This window comes from Chelonia mydas, chromosome 15 (genome assembly GCF_015237465.2).
Source record: "Chelonia mydas isolate rCheMyd1 chromosome 15, rCheMyd1.pri.v2, whole genome shotgun sequence".
NCBI lineage: Eukaryota > Metazoa > Chordata > Testudines > Cheloniidae > Chelonia > Chelonia mydas.
This window is the reverse complement of record NC_057856.1, coordinates 14248960-14273422: the sequence shown is the minus strand read 5'-3', so window position 1 is coordinate 14273422 and position 24463 is coordinate 14248960. Positions and strand designations below refer to the sequence as shown.

The window sequence follows — 24463 nt, the reverse complement described above, 5'->3', positions numbered from 1 at the left end:
CTCCTCTGTGGAGAACTTGGAGCACCTATAGACATGAACACCAAGGGCCAATTCCTGCATTGATATCCCATATAGCTTCACGGATTTCATTTTTTTTTTCATGTGACATTCTTTAGAGGATACAGCAGGTATTAGGTAGGTCAGACTTCTGGGTTTTGCAGGATTGCAACACTTAAAAATGAAGTCAGAGAACCTATGTCAAGCACTGGAGAGCCAGGACAATTGACTACTGAACGCAGTATGTTGGAAACGATGTGTGAAAACTGGTACTGCATTGTTATAGTAAGTGATACCCATTCTCTGTAGTGGTCATTATTGTCTTATGGGAGAAGTTAGGATAACTGTACTATACCTCGTCTGATCTGCCTCTTCAGGAGACACCAGGACCAGGGCAGAAGCTACTCCATCCCATATTCACAGGAGATATTGCTGTGTCGGCCCTTGGCAATAGGGTATCTGGTTCAGGATACGTCTGGAGCCGTGAGACAATGACCCAGTGCTTATGGTTTATTTCCCAGGGAATATAATCTACATCATCCTTGGTTTAGGGCCTAGCAGTCGGTTCAATACAGGTTTTCCTGACTGCTGTTGGTAGCTGAAAACCAGTCGGGAACCTCCAAGCTTTTCTGGGACTATCGACGCTTTGTCTGCCTGGTAAGCTTGAATTTACCAAGTCTTTGTACCAATACAGGCTGGTCATTTAATAATATGGCAGGATACATCAATCTGGAAGCAGCCTGTAGAATTAACTTCAGCCTGTATCTGTATTCTGATCTTTTTGCCAGTTGAACCAGGCACTCTTGCCTTAAAGATGTTGATTTCAAACTCTCAGCATTACAGAGCTCTCCTCTCCCTCCAGAGATTCACAGGGCAGATTCACTTCCTGGTGCCCAGTAGACTGTTCAGTTGTGATGCTAACCCTCTCTCTCTCCAGGCATCAGCAACGTAGATCTTAACTGTGATCCCTCTCTCCACTCGGCTGGTTTCATCTGTCCTTCCAGAGCACTGCACCATCCCTCTGTCTGGAAATGTGAACTTCTTTCTCTCGCTGGTATCTATAGAGTCCAGCTAAGTGTCATAATTAATGTATGGGAACTGAAAGAAAAACTCATGTATTGACCAGTGAAGTCTACTTTGGGGGCAATGGTGGCCCCCTCCAGCGCTCTCCCACGCGGGGAGGTTTGCAGCCCCTCTGTGCAGCAAGCTGGTCTCCAGATGGACTGGGAGCCTCCACCTGGGTCTATGCTGGCTAAACCCTGGGGTGGTTTAGGCGTAAGTCTTTATACAGATGCAGGGGAGCTCAGCTTGCTGTAAAGTGCACAGGGAAGAATACAGAGGAGGGGCGGTGCGTGCTTTGTGTATTGGAGCACAGCAGGGGTTAGCTCTGATGAAATAATATGGCAACCTCTTTCTCAGACAGCATATGCCCAGCTCTGCTCTTACCCCAAGACTCTGCAGTGGGATGATGATGAGTGAATCTGTAAGACACTTTTTCCAACTCTGCATTTTAAAGCAAAGCACGGATCTCCGGGTTCCCAAACTCACCGGTGAGGAGAGCTTTTAAAAATACGTCACACCCTTTGACGTTCTCCAAGCCAGGAAGTGCCAGCTGAAGATATCCTAGAATGGAGCGCTCTGTGACCGAACAGATAACTGACATCTCATCGCAGTCATGAGTCAATTTTTAATAGTCCTGCAGTTCACCTCTAAGGGTGCGACCTATGGCACTTTGTGTGCCATACTTCTGTAGTCGTACTGTAACACAGCCTATTGTGATGCTCAAGTGCTTCCAGCTCTAGAAAACAAGGACATAGAGACCCCAATGGATGCTACGGGCCAGTCTCAGTCGAGCATAACTCCACTGAATTCAATGGCATTACGGCCAGTTTACACTGGTATGACTGGAGAATCAGACCTCAAGTGGGTGCATGTGAAATCTGAATGTAGCAATGTTGGGGACCTGTAGAAAAACACACGTACGGACTCAGAGGGGAGACAACCTACACCTTCCCCAGGTAGAAGTTCTGGTAGACTCTATGGGGGATTTTTTTAGCTGCTCTCTGGTGGTGTCTGGTTTCTACTGGAGGCCCTGGAGCCCCAGGGTCTGTAAGCCCCACAGAGCCAGTGGACCAAAAACCCCTCTGCTTTCCAAACCCTAGCTGACAAATCAAGCCAATGGAAGCTAGTTGAAAATGTTTAAACTGGAATTTCCCCTGGAGTGGCACTCATCTGATGGGGAGAGAACAGCACACCTGAGCACTGCACACCACCCAGGGCATGCCCCAGAAGCAGGAAGCCAGCTACAAAACAGAAGACAGAGGGGTATTTACAGAAACTGCAGATAAACTATCCCTCTAGCTGTCTATGAATTGTAGGGCTTTCTATAGCATCTGTCACCATCGTATCAAAGGGTAACATTTTAAAAAGCACCTAAATGACTTGAGAGACACAATCCCATTTTCAAAAGTGATTTAGACACTTGGGGTCAGATTTTTAAAGGTATTTAGGTGCCTAAAGATGCAGATAGGGGCCTACTGGGATTTTCAAAAGAACCTGGGTGCCTAACGGTCATTTATTGCAATACCTTTAAAAATCTGGCCCTTAAGAGCCTCAATCCCATTGACTTAGATCCTAAGGAAGTTTGTCACTACTGAAAATAACCTCAACGCTTCATGCAGTTTTTCAATCTATTCATCAGAGTCTCCGGGAGTTCACATTTGCATGGCAAGAGGATTGATCAATAATCATTGAGCAAAGGAATTTAATCTCTTTCCAGAGCCCGTGCATCAGGAACATTATTTTAAAAAATCAGCACAAACCAGTTGGTTCTAGCAGCCAACTCTTTCTGGTGGGCTTTCTCTCTCTCGGATCCCTTCCCTCCCATGCTTGCATTGCAAGCTCCTGAGAGCGTTGGAGAGCCATTGTCTCCTCTGTGTTCTCCACAGCACCATGTACTAGCTTAGTGCTCCACAAAACAGCAATGATCTGGGATAATTATCACTCGCGGACAGGTGTGTGTGTGTGTGTGTGTGTGTGTGTGTTGGGATGGAGGGACAAACAGGTGCAGAGATGTCAAAAACGTGTGACGGGGAAGAAAATATCATCCTTCAAAACTCATCTATCGGCTAGCCTCCATTTGTCGTCTTTCCTCCTTATTCCTTTTCATTGGTGGTGGCAGAGCATGAGTGGCCTGCCAGCCATGAGAGGCCCATACTGTGAGTGTTAGCTCCCACCCTGCTCTCCTCAAATATCTGGCATACAGAAATGATACCAATTTAAACCCTGTAAAGCTCATTGGCCTCCTCAATTATTGTTTTAAAGCTGACATGGCTGTGGGAGAATCAGTGTTGAAGTGTCTCTTTTGGCTGGCTGGCCCCGCACTGCTCATGGGTCCATGTTAAACGCTCTCCGTGATTTGAGTTCTTAGCTGTACACACGGTGCATGCTGCTGTCTGGGAAGGGAGGGACAGACTCCAGGGCGCCCCTCAGAGTATCCAGTCTCGCATGCTACTGATCCCCCCAGCACAACTGATGGGTTTTTAATGGGGGACAAACTGTCTGGACAAGCCAATTAAGACCCAAACTGTGCAACACACCAGAATAATTAAGGACCCTGGTGCTGCACACCCCACAGAATCCAGACCATCACTAATGTTATGATTTATTTGTAAATAAATAATAAAGCATCTGAGGGATTCCAAAGAATTTACACACTTACACAGCGGGTCAAACTGGTCACCCCCTTCCCCTCTGGCTGAAACATAGCAAGTGTCACACAGGGGCCAGCAGGACGAGTTTATTTCGGGCAGATTTCCATGTACAGCTGAACCTGCGGGGAGGGCCGGTTGGGTGGGTAGAGAGCTGTCAGCCAGGTTGGTGTTGGCAGGATATTAAAGGCCACTCTTCCAAAGAGGGGTTTGTGTCTCTACTGACCAGAAGTAGCCAGGAGCTCTGTTTGCAGCCTATCCCAGAGAACAGTCTGCAGGACTGTCATGCCCCTCACTCTGTGGGCCAGATTTGGACACTTTTTTGTTTCCCTGAGTGTTGACTTGTTCAGCCAATTGCTCCACTGATTCCAGTGAGGCTTCTTGAAGAATGACTAGTGCTCAGGGAGAAGACGGGAGCCGGAATCTGCCCCCTGCGAGGGCAGAGGGTGACTCAAAACTAACTCACAGAGAGGAGTGCTCTCTGCAAGGCTAGTGACCCAGCTGAGCATTGAGCCAGCCTAGCCCTGCTGGTCTGTTGGGAGGTGCCAGGATCCCAGTACAAGCAGGGCTGGCTGCAGAGCCACGGGGGTTTGCATTACGCTCTCATGCAGCCCACGATCCCCCAGTGAATCCCTAACACAACGTGTGCTCTGGAGAGAGATTTGTGCAGCAGCAATTGTCACCCCTCCCAGAAGGCTGGCTGAGAGCCAGAGTGACCAGTCTTGGGGGAGAAGAGTCACAGCTTGGGTAATGATCCCTCTGTGACATCTCTCCCTCTCCCCGATCTCCATGATATTACACGTCACTTAGCGTTACTTCTCCCTTAGCTTGTCTGAAACCCCAAAAGCCAACGAGATCTTTACTAAAAAGAAAACCATATTGGCTGATAAAAAGGTAAGTTTATTTTATTGGAAGAGAAGGTGAATGTTGCAATTAATACACAAGGTGTAAAAGGGACAGAAGAAGTTAAACTCTTCACAGATACAGCAATACTTGCATGTTTCTGGATTTATTAATATCCTAACAAGGCTGCATCCGAGGCTAAAGCAGGAAGGACATTTCCAGGGAATGCAGAGGGGTATGAGCAGCGGGGACATGGGAATAAAGACAGGTGTGATGAATTGTAAAATCCCCCACCTAAAACAGGAAGCAGATTTGCTGGAAATCCACACTATAGCAGTGCTACAGGCAGATTCCGGCTCCTCTGGGGACCCCCTACAGACTGACACGGGAACCAGCTGAGCCCCCTGTGGTCAGAGGGCTAAGAACACTCTGAGCTCTTCAGGGACTTCTCGAAGTTCTTCCCATCGTGTGTCACCTGGCAGGTGTAGGTCTCATGGGTCTTCCACTTTGATGCATCCAGAGACAGGTAACTGCTGGCCATGAACTTGTTGTCACTCTGTTTGGATGGCTTGGTCGTCTCCACTCCAGTGGAGATCTGCTGGCCATCAGCTTTCCAGGTGACTTGGACTGAGCCTGGGTAAAAGCTGCCCAGCAGACACACCAGTGTGGCTTTGCTTTTTGTTTTGATCTCTTCCGAGGATGGAGGGAAGAGGTGCACGGTAGGAGATGCCTTTGGCTGACCTACAAGACAAAGAGATTCAGTGTTAGAAAACCCAAATCCAGAGACTGCCAGTGCAGAATGTTGGACGTTCCAGATCTCTGCCGTGTAACAAATCCAACCTCTCACAAGCGCCGTGGGCAGGGTAATGATCTGCGATGTAAGATGTTCTTTTGGTTAAGGCACAGGACTGGGAATCAGGACGTTTGGGGTCCAATCCTCTGCACAGGACATTTGGGGTCCTTCCTTTATGAACTAGTTAGGAACTGTGTATAGCTCATACACCTGTAACAGTAACTGACTACAAACGAGAGTTTTCGGGGGGGAGGGTGTGAGGAATACAGTGTTAGTGCTAACGAGAAAAATGATTTTGTCCGAAAGTGACTAAACAATTAGGTTCCAATCTGTATGCACTGAACTGCTATTGGAAGCCATTCACAGAGGAAAAACAGTGTTCATTCTGCCTTTTGCCTCATCTTCGGAATATAAAGCATTAAACCAGCATCTAAGTATCTTCCTTGGACTACATTCTGTGTATTATTTGGGGGATATTTCTTCGGGTCTAAGCTTAGAGTTTAACTTGTCTGTTCAGGCCTTGGGGGCTGCTTCACTCGAGACACAGAGGAAACGGGGGTAATCCACATTTTTTTCTACTGGAAAAAATATTCGATAATTACAAAGAAATCACTAGGATCCAAAGCATAGGACAGGAGAGCTACATACATTAAATAGTCTTTTATAGAAAGTAGTGTAAAATTCTGTACAGTTTTGGGAGAGAGGGAGTTTGTTTGTGAAGCATCCTATGGAATTCCATAGCAGGGATAAATTCTCTATTCTGCCAAGTGGGTCAATAAACCCATTGTTGAATCATCATTGTCTGTCTGGGTCGGTAGGCCTCTCTGCTAAGGGTCAGATCTTCTGATTAATACCTGGGTGTGACAAACAATCTCCTACCACAGCCTGGTTGCCTGTTCCTGTTCCTGAACAGCCTAGTTACCAAGTGAGCTTGTTGCTGAAATGTCTTCAGCAGCTGTAAAGTACAGAGTCCTTATGGGACCAGCCCTGCTACAGGGCCCGATCCAGTGTGCATCTGAAAGTGCTTTGCTAGATTGGGGTTTAAGACCAGAGGAAAAGGGACCTTGCAAAATACCACACTGAGGGTTGATTTCATGGTGGGGGCAGAGTAGATTCCCCTGGGCCCTTGCCTGGTGCTGTGCTGTGTAAGTGCATAGAGACGGGGGGGACAATGAAGGCACTACCTGCTTAAGAAGGGATGCAAAAGTTTGGGGAATTTTTAAACTCTTAGTAACATTTCTGCAGCAGCCTTGGTGCTGGGGCCAAATTGGGATGCCCGTCCTCACGCCAGGTTGCACCTTACTCCACAGGCGGTCGGTCCCATTACATTAGTGGGACTGTATGAAAAGCAATGTGCTACTCGGCATGAGTAGGGCTACCGCAGTCTGGGCCCTAATTATTTCACGCTTTATGTAGGTCAAAGCAGCCAAGAATGGTATTTGAGCTAATACTGTCAGCGCTGACTTACCGAGCCCTGGCTAAGCCAGGTCCATCAGGTCCCCAAGGCTGTTCTGTAACTGAAGCCGGCTGGTCCAGCCAGCATCCTGATCTCTGAGCTGGCAGAATCCAGCCTCTACGAAGCCGCCTATCCTTTCAGACTGGCCAGCAACCTCGTTAGTATGCTCCAGGCTTGAGGGACACATTTAGTGCAACTTCTTTAAAGCCCTCTCCCCCTGCAGGCTGCTCCAACCCCATCACGTTTAACTAACATCTTGCATAACTAAAAGTTTTGGGTGGATTTGTGTTGCATTTCCAAACTGAAATTCAGTGGTAGCTATAGTCCTCCACGGTACTCCTGACACTGAAGATCCGTTCCATTGTAAGTCAGTCAGTGCAATTAGACTCCTCAGGGTAAGTGTAAATCAGTGTAGTCCCTTGCTGGCAAGGAAGCTACATGGATTTACACCATATGGGGAGCTGGCCATCTATTTTTAAAATTTGATCAGTCACTTGTCTAGCTGTAAATGAGCAGTGTGAAAAATGGGGCTGGTTGAAAATGACCCATCAAAACTATTTTCAGTGGAAAATTTGGTTAGCAACTGAATGAAAATTTTTGTGGGAAGTGTCTGCTTGCCTTGGAAAAATTTTTTTTGTTACTTTCTGTTTTGTTATTTGGTTGAAAATCCCAAAATGGAAAAAATTTAAATCTTAAGCCGAAAAACGTCAATAGCTTAAGTATTTTCTGTTTTCAGCTGAAAATGCTTGTTTGGGATTTTGGGCCCATTGAGATGAAAATGATTTTTTTGTTTTGCCTTTCCTGAAATTATTCACAGAAGAAAACCATATTTTCTGCCCAGCTCTCATTCCTAAGCATTTCCTTCCAACGGCCCCCAACAAATCTGATTTTAAATCACCAGGGAGCAAGGATTATTATAGCACATGAGGTGTCATGGGATTGGACACCTGTCTGCAGGATCCTGGGGTGAGTGCTGGTGCTGAGCTATTGCGGACAATGGAGCTAGGGCATTGTACCGCACCGGAGAAGCTGGCCCGGGGTTTCTTTCATACACTGACTAGCACCCAGTGCGAATGAGAAATAGTTCATACCCGAAAAGAAAAAGAGGGAAAATCTTTTCCTGAAGGGGCTAAAACTAGGTCATCGTAACTGGGGACCCAGTGGCAGACTAGGTTTCATGGTCAAATTCAAACTTCTCTTCAGTGGGAAAAGAAAAGAAAATCCAACATGGGCCATGTACACCTGCTATGACTATCCAGAGAGACTAGACGTTCTTCCCAAGACAGTGTAAAGGTCCATATATAAAGTGAGAGGAGTCCCGAGCCCAGCATGAAGACAAAGAAAGCAGGAAAAAAACCATGGAAAACGTACAATACAGCCAGGAGAAGGAAAGTTTGAGAGTAATTCAGTGACTTACCAAGGACGGTCAGCTGGGTTCCTCCACCGAAGATCCACCACAGTGACACACGGCTGTACAAAAACCTGTCCCAGTCGATGGCAGGGAGAGGTCACCAGCACTGCCCGTGAGGGGGGGAAAAAGAGGTGCGGGGCAATTTCCACTGGCACCCCTTGGGAGTGCAGGTTTATCCTTTCCGGAGAAACTCATCGTACAATCGGAGGAGTGAAGATCCACTGGGAAATGAAGCAATGGAGTATTCCTTGGGAGAACTCAGAATAAGGCCAAATCCTGGTCCCCGCAGACAGCCCACATAAGAGAGCAGAAGATGGGCTTGTCGTTAAGGCAGTGGATTGGGAGTCAGGAGAGCGGGGTTCATGTCCTGGCTCTGCCACTGACTTTGTATCGTTGAGCAAATGACGTCATCTCTCTGCCTCCATTCCCCGTCTGTAAAATGGGGCAGCACTTCCGTGCCTCCAAGGGTGGTGTAAGGATAAGTTCTGTCGTGTCTCAGAGATGCTCAGGCAGTACAGTGATGGGGGCGTAATGGTACCTAGAGGGAACCAAAGGAGCTCTGTGCTCTGGTACCATGCTGGGTTCCACCACTACGGCGCTCCCCCAACCCCCGCACCGGCTGTGGATCTGCATGCGTGTCTGTGCTGCTGTGCCTGGAGCCTGTGGAGAACGGATCTGGGTGCTGGAGGGCATGTACACAACTGGACTGCGTGTTGGTCCTTCCACTGCCATTTGGCCAGGACAGGCCAATACTGGGCCATATTCATCACTGGTGCCATTGTATTGACTTCAGTGTAATTACGTCGGGGAAAGAATGAGGCGCACGAGCTGTCGTGTATATTACGGATGCGATAACCATACTTAGAAAGCACGTGTCCGGAACCCCACTCGTCTGGGAGCACCCGCATCTTTCTCGACCTAATTAATGTACAGCATGTCCCGGTGACAGCGAAGAGACAGATCAGACATGCCAGGGGCTGCACACGGGTGGATCGGGTGTGATCCAAACCACGTGCTGTCCTCGTCTACTCTCTGAATAGCGCAGCCTCTCCGCACCTGTCCGTGAGAAGCTAAGACGTCCCCTCCCCCATTGTCCTAACTTACCTGTTTGGGATCTTCAGATCGTCCAAGGGGCCAGGGGGTCGCTTTGAGTCTCTGCAAGAAGTTGCATCATGACGTCCTGTGTTAGCTCTCAGCTGAGCCATGCAGGGGGCTGGTGAAGTCTCCACATTGGACATGCCTGAGGAAGGGCTCAAGATCCATGTGCCGTGAAAGCGATCGCCACCACGCTCTGTCTGAACCCCAGCAGTGGGTCAGGTGCAGGCATTGCTGGAAGCCCAGAGTCAAGCAAGATGCTCAGAACCTTTGGTGTTTGTCAAAGCCGTGTCCATCGCACAGCTGGCACATGCTGGAAAATGCCCCAGACCCTGTTGGTACCAATACAAGGCCAGGCTGGTATCCGCCCATGTGCAGTGCGCAGCAGAGATCAGCACTTTCCTCGTGGGAGCCCCCAGTTGCCTTTAGAAATTAACGCAGTACCCCCAACGACAGCCATTTGCTCTGTATTTCCCAGCTGTTCTCAGCAGTAAATCCCTGCACTGTTTCCCTGGACAGAGCTGCCATGAAACTCCCACCATTGCTGGCTATTCCCTCCCCCTCCACCTTAGGAGAGCTGCTCTGGTGCCTGCTGCCCAGCAGAGTGTGGGCGTGTGGTGCCCCTCTCGCCAAAGGCAGGGCCAGTAAACACCTAGGCTGTGAGCTGTGTCCATGCTCAGCTGGTTTCTTGTGAATTAAACCAGGGCCCTGGACCCTCCCTCTGACTGTAAATACATACCCCCCTTAGTGCCTGGTGTGTGTCAGCTCAGCACGGCCAGGGGCGTGAATGGTACCAGCCTAATTTCCTCATTAATGGGCCGTAGTTGAAGCCAAGGAGGATCATGTGCTGTGTTTGACACACTAACAGGCACTTACTGAAGTTGGTGGGGAAGCTCCTGTGAATTCAGTGGCTCAGGCTCAGAGGCTGTGAGAATTCCCTGGGTAGGGAGGGGAGGCCTGAGCCGCTGGCAAAAGTGCTGAAGTCCCCTTGTCAGAAGTGACTTCAGCACTCTGGGCTGGAGTGTTAAAGGTATTTAAGCACCTATATGTACAGGATGGCACCTAGCGGGATTTTCAAAAGCACCTAGCTGCCAAACGCCCATTCATTTCATTGCCTTTTAAATCTGGCCCTTACACTTCTAAATCCTGTTGACGTTCAGTTGAACTTAGACTTTTAATGGAGTTAGTCACTTTTGAAAACACCTTAAATACTTCATGTAGTTTGTCAGTCCATTCATCAGTCTATTGTAGTTCCCATGTGCAAGGCAACAGAGCCTTTTTGTCAAGGAAGTAGTGTTAGAATCAGCGCACGCCCTGAATTCGAGTAGCGAACTCCATGGCCCATGCTCGTTCTCCCTCTCATGCGCACGTTGTGTGTGAGCTGCTGAAAACTTCTGAGAGCCATTGTCTCCTCTGTGTACTGCACACTCTTGGTGCGCCACAAATCATAACCTGGAATTCTTACCCCCCCACCATGTACAGACGTGTTTGTGTAGGGGGGGAAAGGTGGGACAGTTGGTCTGGGGATGTTAAAAATACTTTGTGAAATTTAAGAACCCTTCATTCTTTCAAACTCATCAATATTGCAGCATCCCTCTGCTCCCTTTCCACTTAACCCCTTCTGTAGGAGGTGGCAGTGCATGACTGGCCATCCATCCATCCATCCATCCATCCATGTCACTCATATTGTGAGTGGCGACAGCATGGTGGTATCTGCCAAATACGTGGCATATGTGATACAAATGTATCCCTTTACCTCCCTGGCCCCAGGACTGTCAGGGAATCGGGTCTCCTTTGGCTGGGTGGCCCAGCACGGCTCGGGGTCCATGATAAATGTCTTTGTGATGCAAATTCCCAGCTGTACACATGGTGCATGCTGCTGTCTGGGAAGGCTGGGACAGACCCCGGAGCTCCCCTCCAGGTATCCAGTCTCACATGAAACTGATTCCCCAGGACAACTATGGGGTAATTAATGGGAGACAAACTGTCTGCTCTGGCCTGTCAAGGCCCAAATTGTGCAGCAGCCCAGAAGTAACACAGGCCTGAGTGCTTCCAGAGAATCCAGATCATCAGTAATGTTTTGATTTCATTTGAAAAGCATCTTGAATCTGAAGACTCCCAAAGCACTTTACTCATTTACACAGTTGGTGAAACTGCACATAAAAGTCACTGCCTTCCCCTCTGGCTGAAACACAGCAGGTGTGTCTCAGTGGCCAGCAGCAGGAGTTTAATTCAGGCAGATTTCCATGTACAGCTGCCCCTGCTGGGAGGGCAGGTTGGGTGCGTAGGGAGCTGTCCCCCAAGTTGGTATTTAATATCCTGCCAAATGGAACTCTTCCAAAGAGCTCCTTTGTGTCTGTACTGACCAGAAGTAGCCAGGAGCTCTGTTTATAGCCTAACCCAGGGACCAACCTGCAGCAGTGTCGTGCCCCGCACTCTATGGGCCAGCTTTGGACGCTTATTCCCCTGAGTCCTGAGCTGTTCAGCCAATAGGCCATTGACTGACTCCAATGAGGCTTCTTGAAGAATGACTAAAGGGAGAAAACGGGAGCCGGAATCTGCCCCCTGCGAGGGCAGAGGGTGACTGAATACTAACTCACAGAGCAGACTGCTCTCTGCAGGGCTAGTGACCCAGCTGAGCATTGAGCCAGCCTAGCCCTGCTGGTCTGTTGGGAGCTGCCAGGATCCCAGCACAAGCAGGGCTGGCTGCAGAGGCACGGGGGTTTGCATTACGCTCTCATGCAGCCCACGATCCCCCAGTGAATCCCTAACACAACGTGTGCTCTGGAGAGAGATTTGTGCAGCAGCAATTGTCACTTAGCATTACTTCTCCCTTAGCTTGTCTGAAACCCCAAAGCCAACGAGATCCCTACTAAAAAGAAAACCATATTGGCTGATAAAAGGTAAGTTTATTTTATTGAAAGATTATGTGAATATTGCAATTAATACATCAGGAGAAAAGGGGACAGAAGAAGTTAAACCCTTCAGAGTCACAGCGATAGTCAAATTTTTCTGATTTTATTAATATCGTAACAAGGCTGCATCAGAGACTAAAGCAGGAAGGACAGTTCTAGGGAATGCAGGGGGTGAGAGCAGTGGTGACGTGGGAATAAAGACAGGTGTCATATGGATTGGTAAAATCTCCCACCTTAAACAGGAAGGAGTTTTGCTGGAAATCAGCATTATGGGAATGCTACAGACAGATCCTGGTTCCCTTGGGGAACCCCCTACAGACTGACTCGGGAACCAGCTGAGCCCCCTGTGGTCAGAGGGCTAAGAACACTCTGAGCTCTTCAGGGACTTCTCGAAGCTCTTCCCATCGTGTGTCACCTGGCAGGTGTAGGTCTCATGAGTCTTCCACTTTGATGCATCCAGAGACAGATAACTGCTGGCCATGAACTTCTTGTCACTCTGTTTGGATGGCTTGGTCGTCTCCACTCCAGTGGAGATCTGCTGGCCATCAGCTTTCCAGGTGACTTGGACTGAGCCTGGGTAAAAGCTGCCCAGCAGACACACCAGTGTGGCTTTGCTCTTTGTTTTGATCTCTTCCGAGGATGGAGGGAAGAGGTGCACGGTAGGAGATGCCTTTGGCTGACCTACAAGACAAAGAGATTCAGTGTTAGAAAACCCAAATCCAGAGATTGCCAGTGCAGAATGTTTGACGTTCCAGATCTCTGCCGTGTAACAAATCCAAACTCTCACAAGTACCGTGGGCAGGGTAATTATCTGAGATGTAAGATGCTCTTCTGGTTAATGCACAGGATTAGGAATCAGGGACCCAATCCTTGGTCTGTCACGTGCTTCTTGAGTGAACCTGGCCTAGTTAGTAACTGTCCCTATGCCTGTAAAAGGGGATATCACTTTACCCATTCTTTTTGTCCCTTGAATCACTGAAGGCTTGATCCCATGTTCCTCCTGCACAGGTATCTCCTATTGACTTCAAATAATAACTTGGGGCCTGCAAGGGGTACAGTGTTGGTGCTAAAGGGAAGAAAAATCAGTTGGTGTGAAAGGGAGTAGAGAATTGCATTGCAATCTGTATGCACTGGACTTCTCGCAAGAGCCTTTCACAAAGGAATGCTGCAGCTGATTCTGCATTGTACTGCATTTTAGAAATCTAAAAGCAGCTTTCTAAGGATTTTGGACTATGTTCTGGTTATTTATTCGGGGTTATTTCTTAGGGTCTAAGCTTCGCTTCGAGTTTAATGTGTGTGGTTAGGGCATCGGAAGCCACTTCAGTGCCCAGAGAGGAATCCAGGGTAACCCACCTTTTTCCTTATGGAACAAACCTATAAAACGTAATAACAAAGCAACCAGAATGATCCAAAGGATTGGATAGGGGGTTTCGACACATTTTAAGAGTATTTCATATAATGTACCGTAAAATTCTATGGAGTTCAAGTGAGAGACTTTTTTTCTTTTTTTAACTATTCTGTGGTATTCTATAGCAGGAAGAAAGTCTCTATTAAATTCTGCAAGTTGGGTCAATAAACCTATTAAGCAGTTATCATCGTCTGTCACATTCTGCAGGCCTTTCTACTAAGGGAACGTAGGTTTGAAAAAGACCTCAACGGGAAATAATCTCCTTAACTCCTCCTGTGATATGCCGGCTGCTGAATAGCCTCGTTACGAAGCTGGCTTGTTGCTGAACGATTTTGTACAGTAATGTACAGACTCCTGTATGGGACGAATCCCAGCCAAAGGACTTGAGCCAGTAAGTGTCTAAGTGCCTTGCTGGATCAGGGGCCAAGACAAGCAAAAGGGACATTGCAAAATATCACAGTATTGGTTGACGTCAGGGTGGGTACAGAGTAGAGTCCCCTGCGCCCACGTACGATGTTGTGCAAAGTTACTGCATGGAGCTATGGAGACAATAAGGGACCTCCTGGCTTAGGAATGGACACACAAGTTTGCAGCATTTTTAACCCCCTAGTAAAAGGCACCCATGAACGCCACAAGTTTTGTCATTCAATTGGCAGTGTAGACAAAGCCTATGTAAAATCTGCTGGCAGCCCTAGAATACCAGTCTAGGAAGGCATCCAGCCTTTCCAGACTGGCCAGCAATCTTGTTAGTGTGCTCCAGGCTTGAGAGAGGCAATTAGTGCAGTCTCTTTCAAGCCCTCTCCCTGCGCCGTCTGCTCCAACCTCACCCCATTTATCTGTAACTCTCCATATTTCAAAGGTGTTGGGTGTCCCTCAGCACTGTCAGAAAATCAGGTCTGAGTGGTATTCCCAAACTGAAATCCACGATAGCTACAGCCATCCAAGGAACAGTGGAACTGATCCTCCGGGTCATGAGTAAGTCAGTCAGTGCAGTTACACCCACTCAGTGTAAGTGTAAATCAGTGTACTTCCATTACTGCCAAGGGGGCTACACTGATTTACACCATGTGAACATTTGTTCTTATATTTTTAAGACTACGTCAATCTCTTAACTCGTTCTAAATGAGCAATTCTACAAAAAGGGCTGGTCAAAAATGACTCACTCTGTCTCTTGTCAGTTAACAATTGGGGTTTTATCTCAACGGACATTTTTACGGAAAGTGTCTCATGTCGAAGGAATTTCTGGTTGGAAACTCAAAACCAAAAGGTTTCTGCAGATATCTGGGGTTTTATTTTTCCTGTTTTCAGTAATTATTCGGTGAAAATATTTTATTTTTGATTTTTTTTGCCAAAAATCTATTTTCTGCTGAGAATTTTGACAAAAATAACATTTTTAATTTTTGTTGAAATTTTCTAGAAAATGAAACCCATTTAGTGACTAACTCTTACCAAAATGAATAGTCTTCAAACTACTCCAGAAGATCAGATTTCAAATCACAAAGGACAAATTATTTTTAGATCAGATTAGATTTCCAGGGGTTGTACAACTATTTTAGGAAGGTTTAGATGCGTTTTGGTGGACATCTATTGAAAACAAGGGGACTGTGTTGTTTTAGCTGGCTGAGAATCTGGCCCTTGGTTTCTTTCACATATTGGAAAAACCCAGTGCCAATAAGTAAGAAATGTCTTGTCCATTAAAACCAAAAACAAGGTAGAAAATATTTTCTTTTAGATGCTAATACCAGTTATTTAAAAATTGGGACCCAACAGCAAAATCTGGGTAGGTTTCATGGGCAAATTCAGAAACCTGTTCATTGGGAAAAGATAAAAAAAACCATCCAGCATGGGACATCTACACCCTGTTCTGAGTCCAGACGGGCTAAATATTGTTCTCAACACCGTATGAAGGTCTGAGCATATAGTAAGAGGAGACCCAAGCCTGGATCAAAGGCAGAAAAGGAGGAAAAAATCATGGAAACATTGCAGTATTGGCATTGAGAAGGAAAGCTGGAGTGTAATTCAGTGACTTACCAAGGACGGTCAGCTGGGTCCCTCCACCGAAGACATACCACAGTGACACAAGGCTGTACAAAAACCAGTCATGTTCAATGGCAAGGAAAGGTCTCCACCACTGCACTAGTGGAGAAAATGGCCATGGAACAACTTCTGATGGCCCTCCATGAGCGGGAACGTTCATCGTTTCTGGTGAAGCTCCTAGTACAATTGATTGAATGAAGATCCATTGGGAGGTGAAGCACTGGAGTATTCCTTGGGAGAGCTGACATGGGGCCAAATCCCGGTCCACGCATGCGGAACACGTAAGAGAGCAGAAGATTGTCTTGTTGTTAAGCCACTGGAGTGGGAATCAGGAGACAGGGGTTCAAGTCCTGACTCTCCCAAAGACTTTCTTTGTGCCCTTGGGCAAGCCACATAATCTCTGTGCCTCAATTCCCTATCTATAAAATGGGGATAGTACTTCCCTATTTCACAGGGGTGCTGTAAGGATAAATTCTTTTATGACTGTGAGATGCTCATGTTGGATATACCCTGTTTCTAAAACACGTGTCTGTAACCCACACCCCTGGGAGCACTGGCCTCTCTAAAGACATAGTGTAAAAACTCTCCTAACACCAGACCAACAAGTGTCAGCAAAGAAACAGATCTGCCATGCTGGGGCTGCATGTGTGTGGATAGGAAACCAACACCATGTGCTGTCCTCGTCTCATCTGGGTAGTGCAGCCTTCCCTGCATCTATCAGCAAGAAGCTACCGCATCCTGCCTTACCTGATCAGGATCTCCAGATAGTCCAAAGGGCCAGGGGTTGCTCTGAAGAAGCTGCATCATCGTGTTCTGTCTTGCATTTGGCTGGTGAAGTCTCCACACCGGACGTGTCCAAGGAACAAGTAAATAATGCTCAAGATCCATGTGCCATGAAACCAATCACCACCATCCTCTGCTGCAACCCTGTTAGTACCAATACAAGGCAATGTTGGGATCAATGTCCAGTGTGCAGCAGAGATGAGTGCTTCCCTGAAGGGAGCCCCCCATTTGCCTTTAGAAATTAACAGAGTGTCCCCAATGACAGCCATTTGCTCTGTATTTCCCAGCTGTTCTCAGCAGTAAATCCCTGCGAAGTTTCCCTGGAGAGAGCTGCCATGAGACTCCCACCATTGCTGGGCTAATCCCTCCCCCTGACCTTAGGAGAGCCGCTCTGGTGCCTGCTGCCCAGCAGAGTGTGGGTGTGTGGTGCCCCTCTCGCCAAAGGCAGGGCCAGTAAACATCTAGGCTGTGAGCTGTGTCCATACTCAGCTGGTTTCTTGTGAATTAAACCAGGGCCCTGGAGCCTCCCTCTGACTGTAAATATGAACCCTCCCCCCCTTAGTGCCTGGTGTGTGTCAGCTCAGCACAGCCAGGGGCGTGAATGGTACCAGCCTAATTTCCTCATGAATGGGCCGCAGCTGAAGCCAAGGCTCACATGCTGTGTTTGACACTTGATCCGGCACCTACTGGAGTTGGTGGGGAAGCTCCTGTGACTTCAGTGGTTGAGGCTCAGACCCTGCGAGAATTCCCTGGGTAGTGGAGGGCAGGCCTGAGCCGCCAGCAAATGTGCCCAAGTCCCATTGTCAGAAGCGACGTAAGCACTTGGGGCCAGAGAGTTAAAGGTATTTAAGCACCTATAGTTACAGGGAGGCGCCTAGTGGGATTTTCAAAAGCAGCTAGCTGCCAAACCCCCATTCATTTCATTGCCTTTTAAATCTGGCCCTTAGGAACCTAATTCGAATTGACTTTCAGTTGAACTTCGACTTTTAATGGAGTGAGTCACTTTTTTGAAAATACCCTAAATACTTCATGCAGTTTTTCAGTCCATTCGTCAGTCTATTGCTGTTCACGTGTGCAAGGGAACAGGCCCAATTACTAAACATTGAGCAAAGGAAGTTAATCGCTTTCCAGAGCCCTTTTGTCAATGAAGTAGTGTTAAAATCATCGCACGCTCTGGGTACTAGTAGTGCACTGATTGGCACATGCGTGCGCTCTCTCTCCCTCTCTCTCTCTCTCTCTGATCCTTTCACTCTCCGACTTGCATTGTAAGGGCCTGAAAACTTCTGAGAGCCATTGTCTGCTCTGTGCTCTGCACATTCTTGGTACTCTACAAATCATCATCTGAATATCTTAAGCCCCCCAAGTACAGACGTGTGTGTGTGTGTGTGTGTGAGAGGGTGTTGGGATGGTAGGACAAATCGGTGTGGGGATGTTAAAAATACTTATTTATAAAACCATCATTCTTTAAAACTCATCCATAGTGCAGCCTCCCTCAGCTCCCCTTCCCCCTTATTCGTTTCTGGAGGAGATGGAAGTGCATGACAACCGCTCTCCGTGAGGCAAGTTCCCAGCTGTACACACGGTGCATGCTGCTGTCTGGGAAGGGTGAGACGGACTCCAGGGCGCTCCTCAGAGTATCCAGTCTCCCATGCAACATGAAACTGATCCCCGGACCCCCAGCTCCGTTTATGGGTTTTAATGGGACACAAACTGACTGCTTTGGCCCCTCAAGGCCCAAACTGTGCAACACACAAAACGTACTAAGGGCCACGGTGTTGTGCGCTCAGAGAATCCAGATCATCAGGACTGTTCTGATTTAGTTTTAAATAATGAGGCTTTTCAAATGGAATAGCTTGACTCTGAAGGCTCCGAAAGCACTTCACACGTGTACACAGCTGGTCACACTGGGCATGAGGGTCCCCCCCTTCCTCTCCGGCTGAAACACAGCAGGTGTCACCCAGGGGCCCAGCAGGACGAGTTTCTTTCAGGCAGATTTCCATGTACAGCTGCCCCTGCTGGGAGGGCCGGTTGGGTGGGTAGAGAGCTGTCAGCCAGGTTGGTGTTGGCTGGAAGAGAGGCCTTTAATATCCTAAGAGGGGTTTGTGTCTCTACTGACCAGAAGTAGCCAGGAGCTCTGTTTGCAGCCTATCCCAGAGAACAGTCTGCAGGACTGTCATGCCCCTCACTCTGTGGGCCAGATTTGGACGCTTGTTCCCTTGAGTGTTGACTTGTTCAGCCAATTGCCCCACTGATTCCAATGAGGCTCCTTGAAGAATGACTAGTGCTCAGGGAGAAGACGGGAGCTGGAATCTGCCCCCTGCGAGGGCAGAGGGTGACTCAATACTAACTCACAGAGCAGACTGCTCTCTGCAGGGCTAGTGACCCAGCTGAGCATTGAGCCAGCCTAGCCCTGCTGGTCTGTTGGGAGGTGCCAGGATCCCAGTACAAGCAGGGCTGGCTGCAGAGCCACGGGGGTTTGCATTACGCTCTCATGCAGCCCACGATCCCCCAGTGAATCCCTAACACAACGTGTGCTCTGGAGAGAGATTTGTGCAGCAGCAATTGTCACCCCTCCCAGAAGGCTGGCTGAGAGCCAGAGTGACCCGTGTTAGGGGAGAACAGTCACAGCTTGGGTAATGATCCCTCTGTGACATCTCTCCCCCTCCCCTGATCTCCATGACATTACACGTCACTAAGCGTTACTTCTCCCTTAGCTTGTCAGAAACCCCAAAGCCAACGAGATCCCTACTAAAAAGAAAACCATATTGGCTGATAAAAGGTAAGTTTATTTTATTGGAAGATTATGTGAAAATTGGAATTAATACATCAGGAGAAAAAGGGACAGAAGAAGTTAAACTCTTCACAGTCACAGCGATAGTGAATTTTTTCCAATTTTATTAATATCGTAACAAGGCTGCATCAGAGACTAAAGCAGGAAGGACATTTCCAGGGAATGCAGGGGGTGAGAGCAGTGGGGACGTGGGAATAAAGACAGGTGTCATATGGATTGGTAAAATCCCCCACCTAAAAGAGGAAGCAGATTTGCTGGAAATCAGCATTATGGGAATGCTACAGAGAGATCCTGGCTCCCATGGGAACCCCCTACAGACTGACACGGGAACCGGCCGAGCCCTCCGTGAGTCAGAGGGTTAAGAACACTCTGAGCTCTTCAGGGACTTCTCGAAGTTCTTCCCATCGTGTGTCACCTGGCAGGTGTAGGTCTCATGAGTCTTCCACTTTGATGCCTCCAGAGACAGGTAACTGCTGGCCATGAACTTGTTGTCACTCTGTTTGGATGGCTTGGTCGTCTCCACTCCAGTGGAGATCTGCTGGCCATCAGCTTTCCAGGTGACTTGGACTGAGCCTGGGTAAAAGCTGCCCAGCAGACATACCAGTGTGGCTTTGCTTTTTGTTTTGATCTCTTCCGAGGATGGAGGGAAGAGGTGCACGGTAGGAGATGCCTTTGGCTGACCTACAAGACAAGGAGATTCAGTGTTAGAAAACCCAAATCCAGAGACTGCCAGTGCAGAATGTAAGAAATTCCAGATTTCTGCAGTGTAACAAATCCAACCTCTCACAAGCGCCATGGGCAGGGTAATGATCAGCGATGTAAGATCCTGTGGTTAAGACACAGGACTGGGAATCTGGACACTTGGGGTCCATTCCTAGTTCTGCCACAGGCTTCCTTAGTGAACCTGATGAGGTCACTTACCTCTCTGGCTATGGAAGGGGGTCACATCCCTGACCTCAGCGCACGCAGGCTTTTTCTCAAGGTTTATGGTTTTTTACATATTTCTAAAGCGCTGAGAGACTTGGTGGAAGGTGCTGTAGAAGTGCAAAGTCTTATCAGGATTGTTTCCAAGCTCACCTTTTAATTCATTGTTGCTCAGAGAAAGGGAAATATGACTTCTAAACAGCTAGCAACCTCGGCAGTTTGCAGAGAATTCCTCCCTATTAAGTGCAAGATTTTGATACCTTTCCTCACATTGAGTAGCACCTTCCTTCTCAAATGGTGCCATTTAGTGCAGAGGACGGTGCTACTCATTAAATTAAGTAGGAAGATATTTCCATGGTGAAAACACTCTCTCTCTCTCTGTCTCTCTCATTTCTCAAGAGCAGACTCTCTGAGAATGGGGCTATTTCTTAGGGTCTAAGCTTAGAGTTTAATTTGCCTGTTCAGGCCTTGGGGGCTGGTTCACTAGAGTCACAGAGGAATGTGGGGTAACCCACATATTTCCAAATGAAAAAAATGCTGTAACAGATAATTAGACAAAACCAGTAGGATCCAAAGCATAGGATGGGAGAGCTACATGCATTGAATAGTGTTTTATAGAAAGCAGTATAAAATTCTGTAGTTTTGAGAGAGAGGGGGGGAGTTTGTTTGTGAACCATCCTATGGAATTCCAGAGCAGGGATAAATCCTCTATTCTGCCAAGTGGGTCAATAAACCCATTGTTGAATCATCATTGTCTGTCTGGGTCTGTAGGTCTCTCTGCTAAGGGTCAGATCTTCTGATTAACACCTGGGTGACAAACAATCTCCTACCACAGCCTGGTTGCCTGTTCCTGTTGCTGAACAGCCTAGTTACCAAGCAAGCTTGTGTTCAGCAGCTGTAAAGTACAGACTCATTTATGGGACCAATCCCTGCTTCAGGGCCCGATCCAGTGTGCATCTGAGCGTTTTGCTAGATTAGGGCTCAAGACAAGAGGACAAGGGACCTTGCAAACTACCACACTGAGGGTTGATTTCATGGTGGGGGCAGAGTAGATTCCCCTGGGCCCTAGCCTGGTGCTGTGCTGTGTAAGTGCATAGAGATGGGGGGGACAATGAAGGCACTACCTGCTTAAGAAGGGACGCAAAAGTTTGGGGAATTTTTAAACTCTTAGTAAAATTTCTGCAGCAGCCTTGGTGCTGGGGCCAAATTGGGATGCCCGTCCTCGCTCCAGGTTGCACCTTACTCCACAGGCGGTCGGTCCCATTACATTAGTGGGACTGTATGAAAAGCAATGTGCTACTCGGCATGAGTAGGGCTACCGCTCTCGGGGCCCTAATTATTTCACGCTTTATGTAGGTCAAAGCAGCCAAGAATGGTATTTGAGCTAATACTGTCAGCCCTGACTAAGCCAGGTCCACTAGGTCCCCTAGGCTGTTCTGTAACTGAAGCCGGCTGGTTCAGCCAGCATCCTGATCACTGAGGTCTGAGCTTGGCAGACACACAATCCAGCCTCTCTGAAGCCGTCCAGCCTTTGAGACTGGCCAGCAACCTTGTTAGTGCACAATTAGTGCAACCTCTTTAAATCCCTTCCCCCTGCAGACTGCTCCCACCCCACCCCATTTAACTAATATCTTGCATATCTGAAAGGTTTTGGGTGGGTTTGGGTTGCACATCCAAACTGAAATCCAATTTTCTCCAAGGTACAATGGAGCAGATCTTCAGTGTCAGGAGTAAGTCAATCAGTGCAATGAGACTCACTCAGGGTGAGCGTAAATCAGTGTAGTCCATTGCTGGCAAGGAAGCTACGTGGATTTACACCATGTGGGGAGCTGGCCATCTGTTTTTAAAATTTGACCAGTCCCTTGTCTAGCTCCAACTGAGCAATGCTACAAATAGGCCTGGTTGAAAATGACCCATCACAACCATTTTCAGTGGAAAATTGGTTTTCCACTGAATGAATATTTTTGTGGCAAGTATCTGCTTTTCTCAAAAAAAATCATTTTTTTTGTTGAAAATCCGAAAATGGAAAAAGTGGAAATCTTAAGCCAAAACCTCTCAATAACTGAAGCATTCTCAGTTTTCAGCTGAAAATGCTTGTTTGGGATTTTGGGCCCATTGAGATGAAAATGATTTTTTTGTTTTTCTTTTTCTGAAATTATTCACAGAAGAAAACCATATTTTCTGCCCAGCTCTCATTCCTAAGCATTCCCTTCCAACGGCCCCCGACAAATCCGATTTTAAATCACCAGGGAGCAAGGATTTTTATAGCACACGAGGTGTCATGGGATTGGACACCTGTCTGCAGGAGCCTGGGGTGAGTGCTGGTGGAGGTCTATTGTGGACAATGGAGCTAGGGCATTGTACCGCACCGGAGAAGCTGGCCCGGGATTTCTTTCATACACTGACTAGCACCCAGTGCGAATGAGAAATAGTTCATACCCGAAAAGAAAAAGAGGGAAAATCTTTTCCTGAAGGGGCTAAAACTAGGTCATCGTAACTGGGGACCCAGTGGCAGAATAGGTTTCATGGTCAAATTCAAACTTGTCTTCAGTGGGAAAAGAAAAGAAAATCCAACATGGGCCATGTACACCTGCTATGACTATCCAGAGAGACTAAACGTTCTTTCCAAGACAGTGTAAAGGTCCATATGTAAAGTGAGAGTAGTCCCGAGCCCAACATGAAGACAAAGAAAGCAGGAAAAAAACCATGGAAAACGTACAATACAGCCAGGAGAAGGAAAGTTTGAGAGTAATTCAGTGACTTACCAAGGACGGTCAGCTGGGTTCCTCCACCGAAGACCCCCCACAGTGACACACGGCTGTACAAAAACCTGTCCCAGTCGATGGCAGGGAGAGGTCGCCAGCACTGCCCGTGAGGGGGGAAAAAGAGGTGCGGGGCAATTTCCACTGGCACCCCTTGGGAGTGCAGGTTTATCCTTTCCGGAGAAACTCATCATACAATCAGAGGAGTGAAGATCCACTGGGAAGTGAAGCAATGGTGTATTCCTTGGGAGAACTCAGAATTAAGGCCAAATCTTGGTCCCCTCATAAGAGAGCAGAAGATGGGCTTGTCGTTAAGGCAGTGGATTGGGAGTCAGGAGAGCGGGGTTCATGTCCTGGCTCTTCCACTGACCTTGTATCGTTGAGCAAATGACGTCATCTCTGTGCCTCCATTCCCCGTCTGTAAAATGGGGGCAGCACTTCCGTGCCTCTGAGGGTGGTGTAAGGATAAGTTCTGTCGTGTCTCAGAGATGCTCAGGCAGTACAGTGATGGGGGCGTAATGGTACCTAGAGGGAACCAAAGGAGCTCTGTGCTCTGCTATCATGCTGGGTTCCACCATTACAGCGCTCCCCCAAACCCCGCACCGGCTGTGGATCTGCATGCGTGTCTGTGCTGCTGTGCCTGGAGCCCGTGGAGAACGGATCTGGGGGCTGGAGGGCATGTACACAACTGGACTGCGTGTTGGTCCTTCCACTGCCATTTGGGCAGGACAGGCCAATACTGGGCCGTATTCGTCACTGGTGCCATTGTATTGACTTCAGTGGAATTACGTCGGGGAAAGAATGAGGCGCACGAGCTGTCGTGTATGTTATGGATGCGATAACCAAACTTAGAAAGCACGTGTCCAGAACCCCACACGTCTGGGAGCACCAGCATCTTTCTCGACCTAATTAATGTACAACATATCCCGGTGACAGCGAAGAGACAGATCAGACATGCCAGGGGCTGCACACGGGTGGATCAGGTGTGATCCAAACCACGTGCTGTCCTCGTCTACTCTCTGAATAGCGCAGCCTCTCTGCACCTGTCTGTGAGAAGCTAAGATGTCCCCTCCCCCATTGTCCTACCTTACCTGATCGGGATCTTCAGATCGTCCAGGGGGTCACTCTGACTCACTGCGCATAGCCCTTCTGCCAGAAGCCGCATCATGACGTCCTGTGTTCGCTCTCAGCTGAGCCATGCAGGGGGCTGGTGAAGTCTCCACATTGGACATGCCTGAGGAAGGGCTCAAGATCCATGTGCCGTGAAACCGATCGCCACCACGCTCTGTCTGAACCCCAGCAGTGGGTCAGGTGCAGGCATTGCTGGAAGCCCAGAGTCAAGCAAGATGCTCAGAACCTTTGGTGTTTGTCAAAGCCGTGTCCATCGCACAGCTGGCATATGCTGGAAAATGCCCCAGACTCTGTTGGTACCAATACAAGGCCAGGCTGGTATCCGCCCATGTGCAGTGCGCAGCAGAGATCAGCACTTTCCTCGTGGGAGCCCCCAGTTGCCTTTAGAAATTAACGGAGTACCCCCA

At 48.1% G+C, this 24463-nt stretch overlaps 2 gene segments (V, D, J or C); both read right to left on the bottom strand.

The window, feature by feature from the left end:
- Window positions 1-4591: 4591 nt before the first annotated feature.
- Window positions 4592-9448, bottom strand: LOC119563810. The segment is given in 3 exon segments: window positions 4592-5291; window positions 8217-8299; window positions 9315-9448. Coding segments are annotated over 3 exon segments (540 nt in total).
- A 2746-nt stretch (window positions 9449-12194) lies between these two features.
- LOC119563809 lies at window positions 12195-24090 on the bottom strand. The segment is given in 3 exon segments: window positions 12195-12901; window positions 22929-23098; window positions 24017-24090. Coding segments are annotated over 3 exon segments (567 nt in total).
- Window positions 24091-24463: the final 373 nt, after the last annotated feature.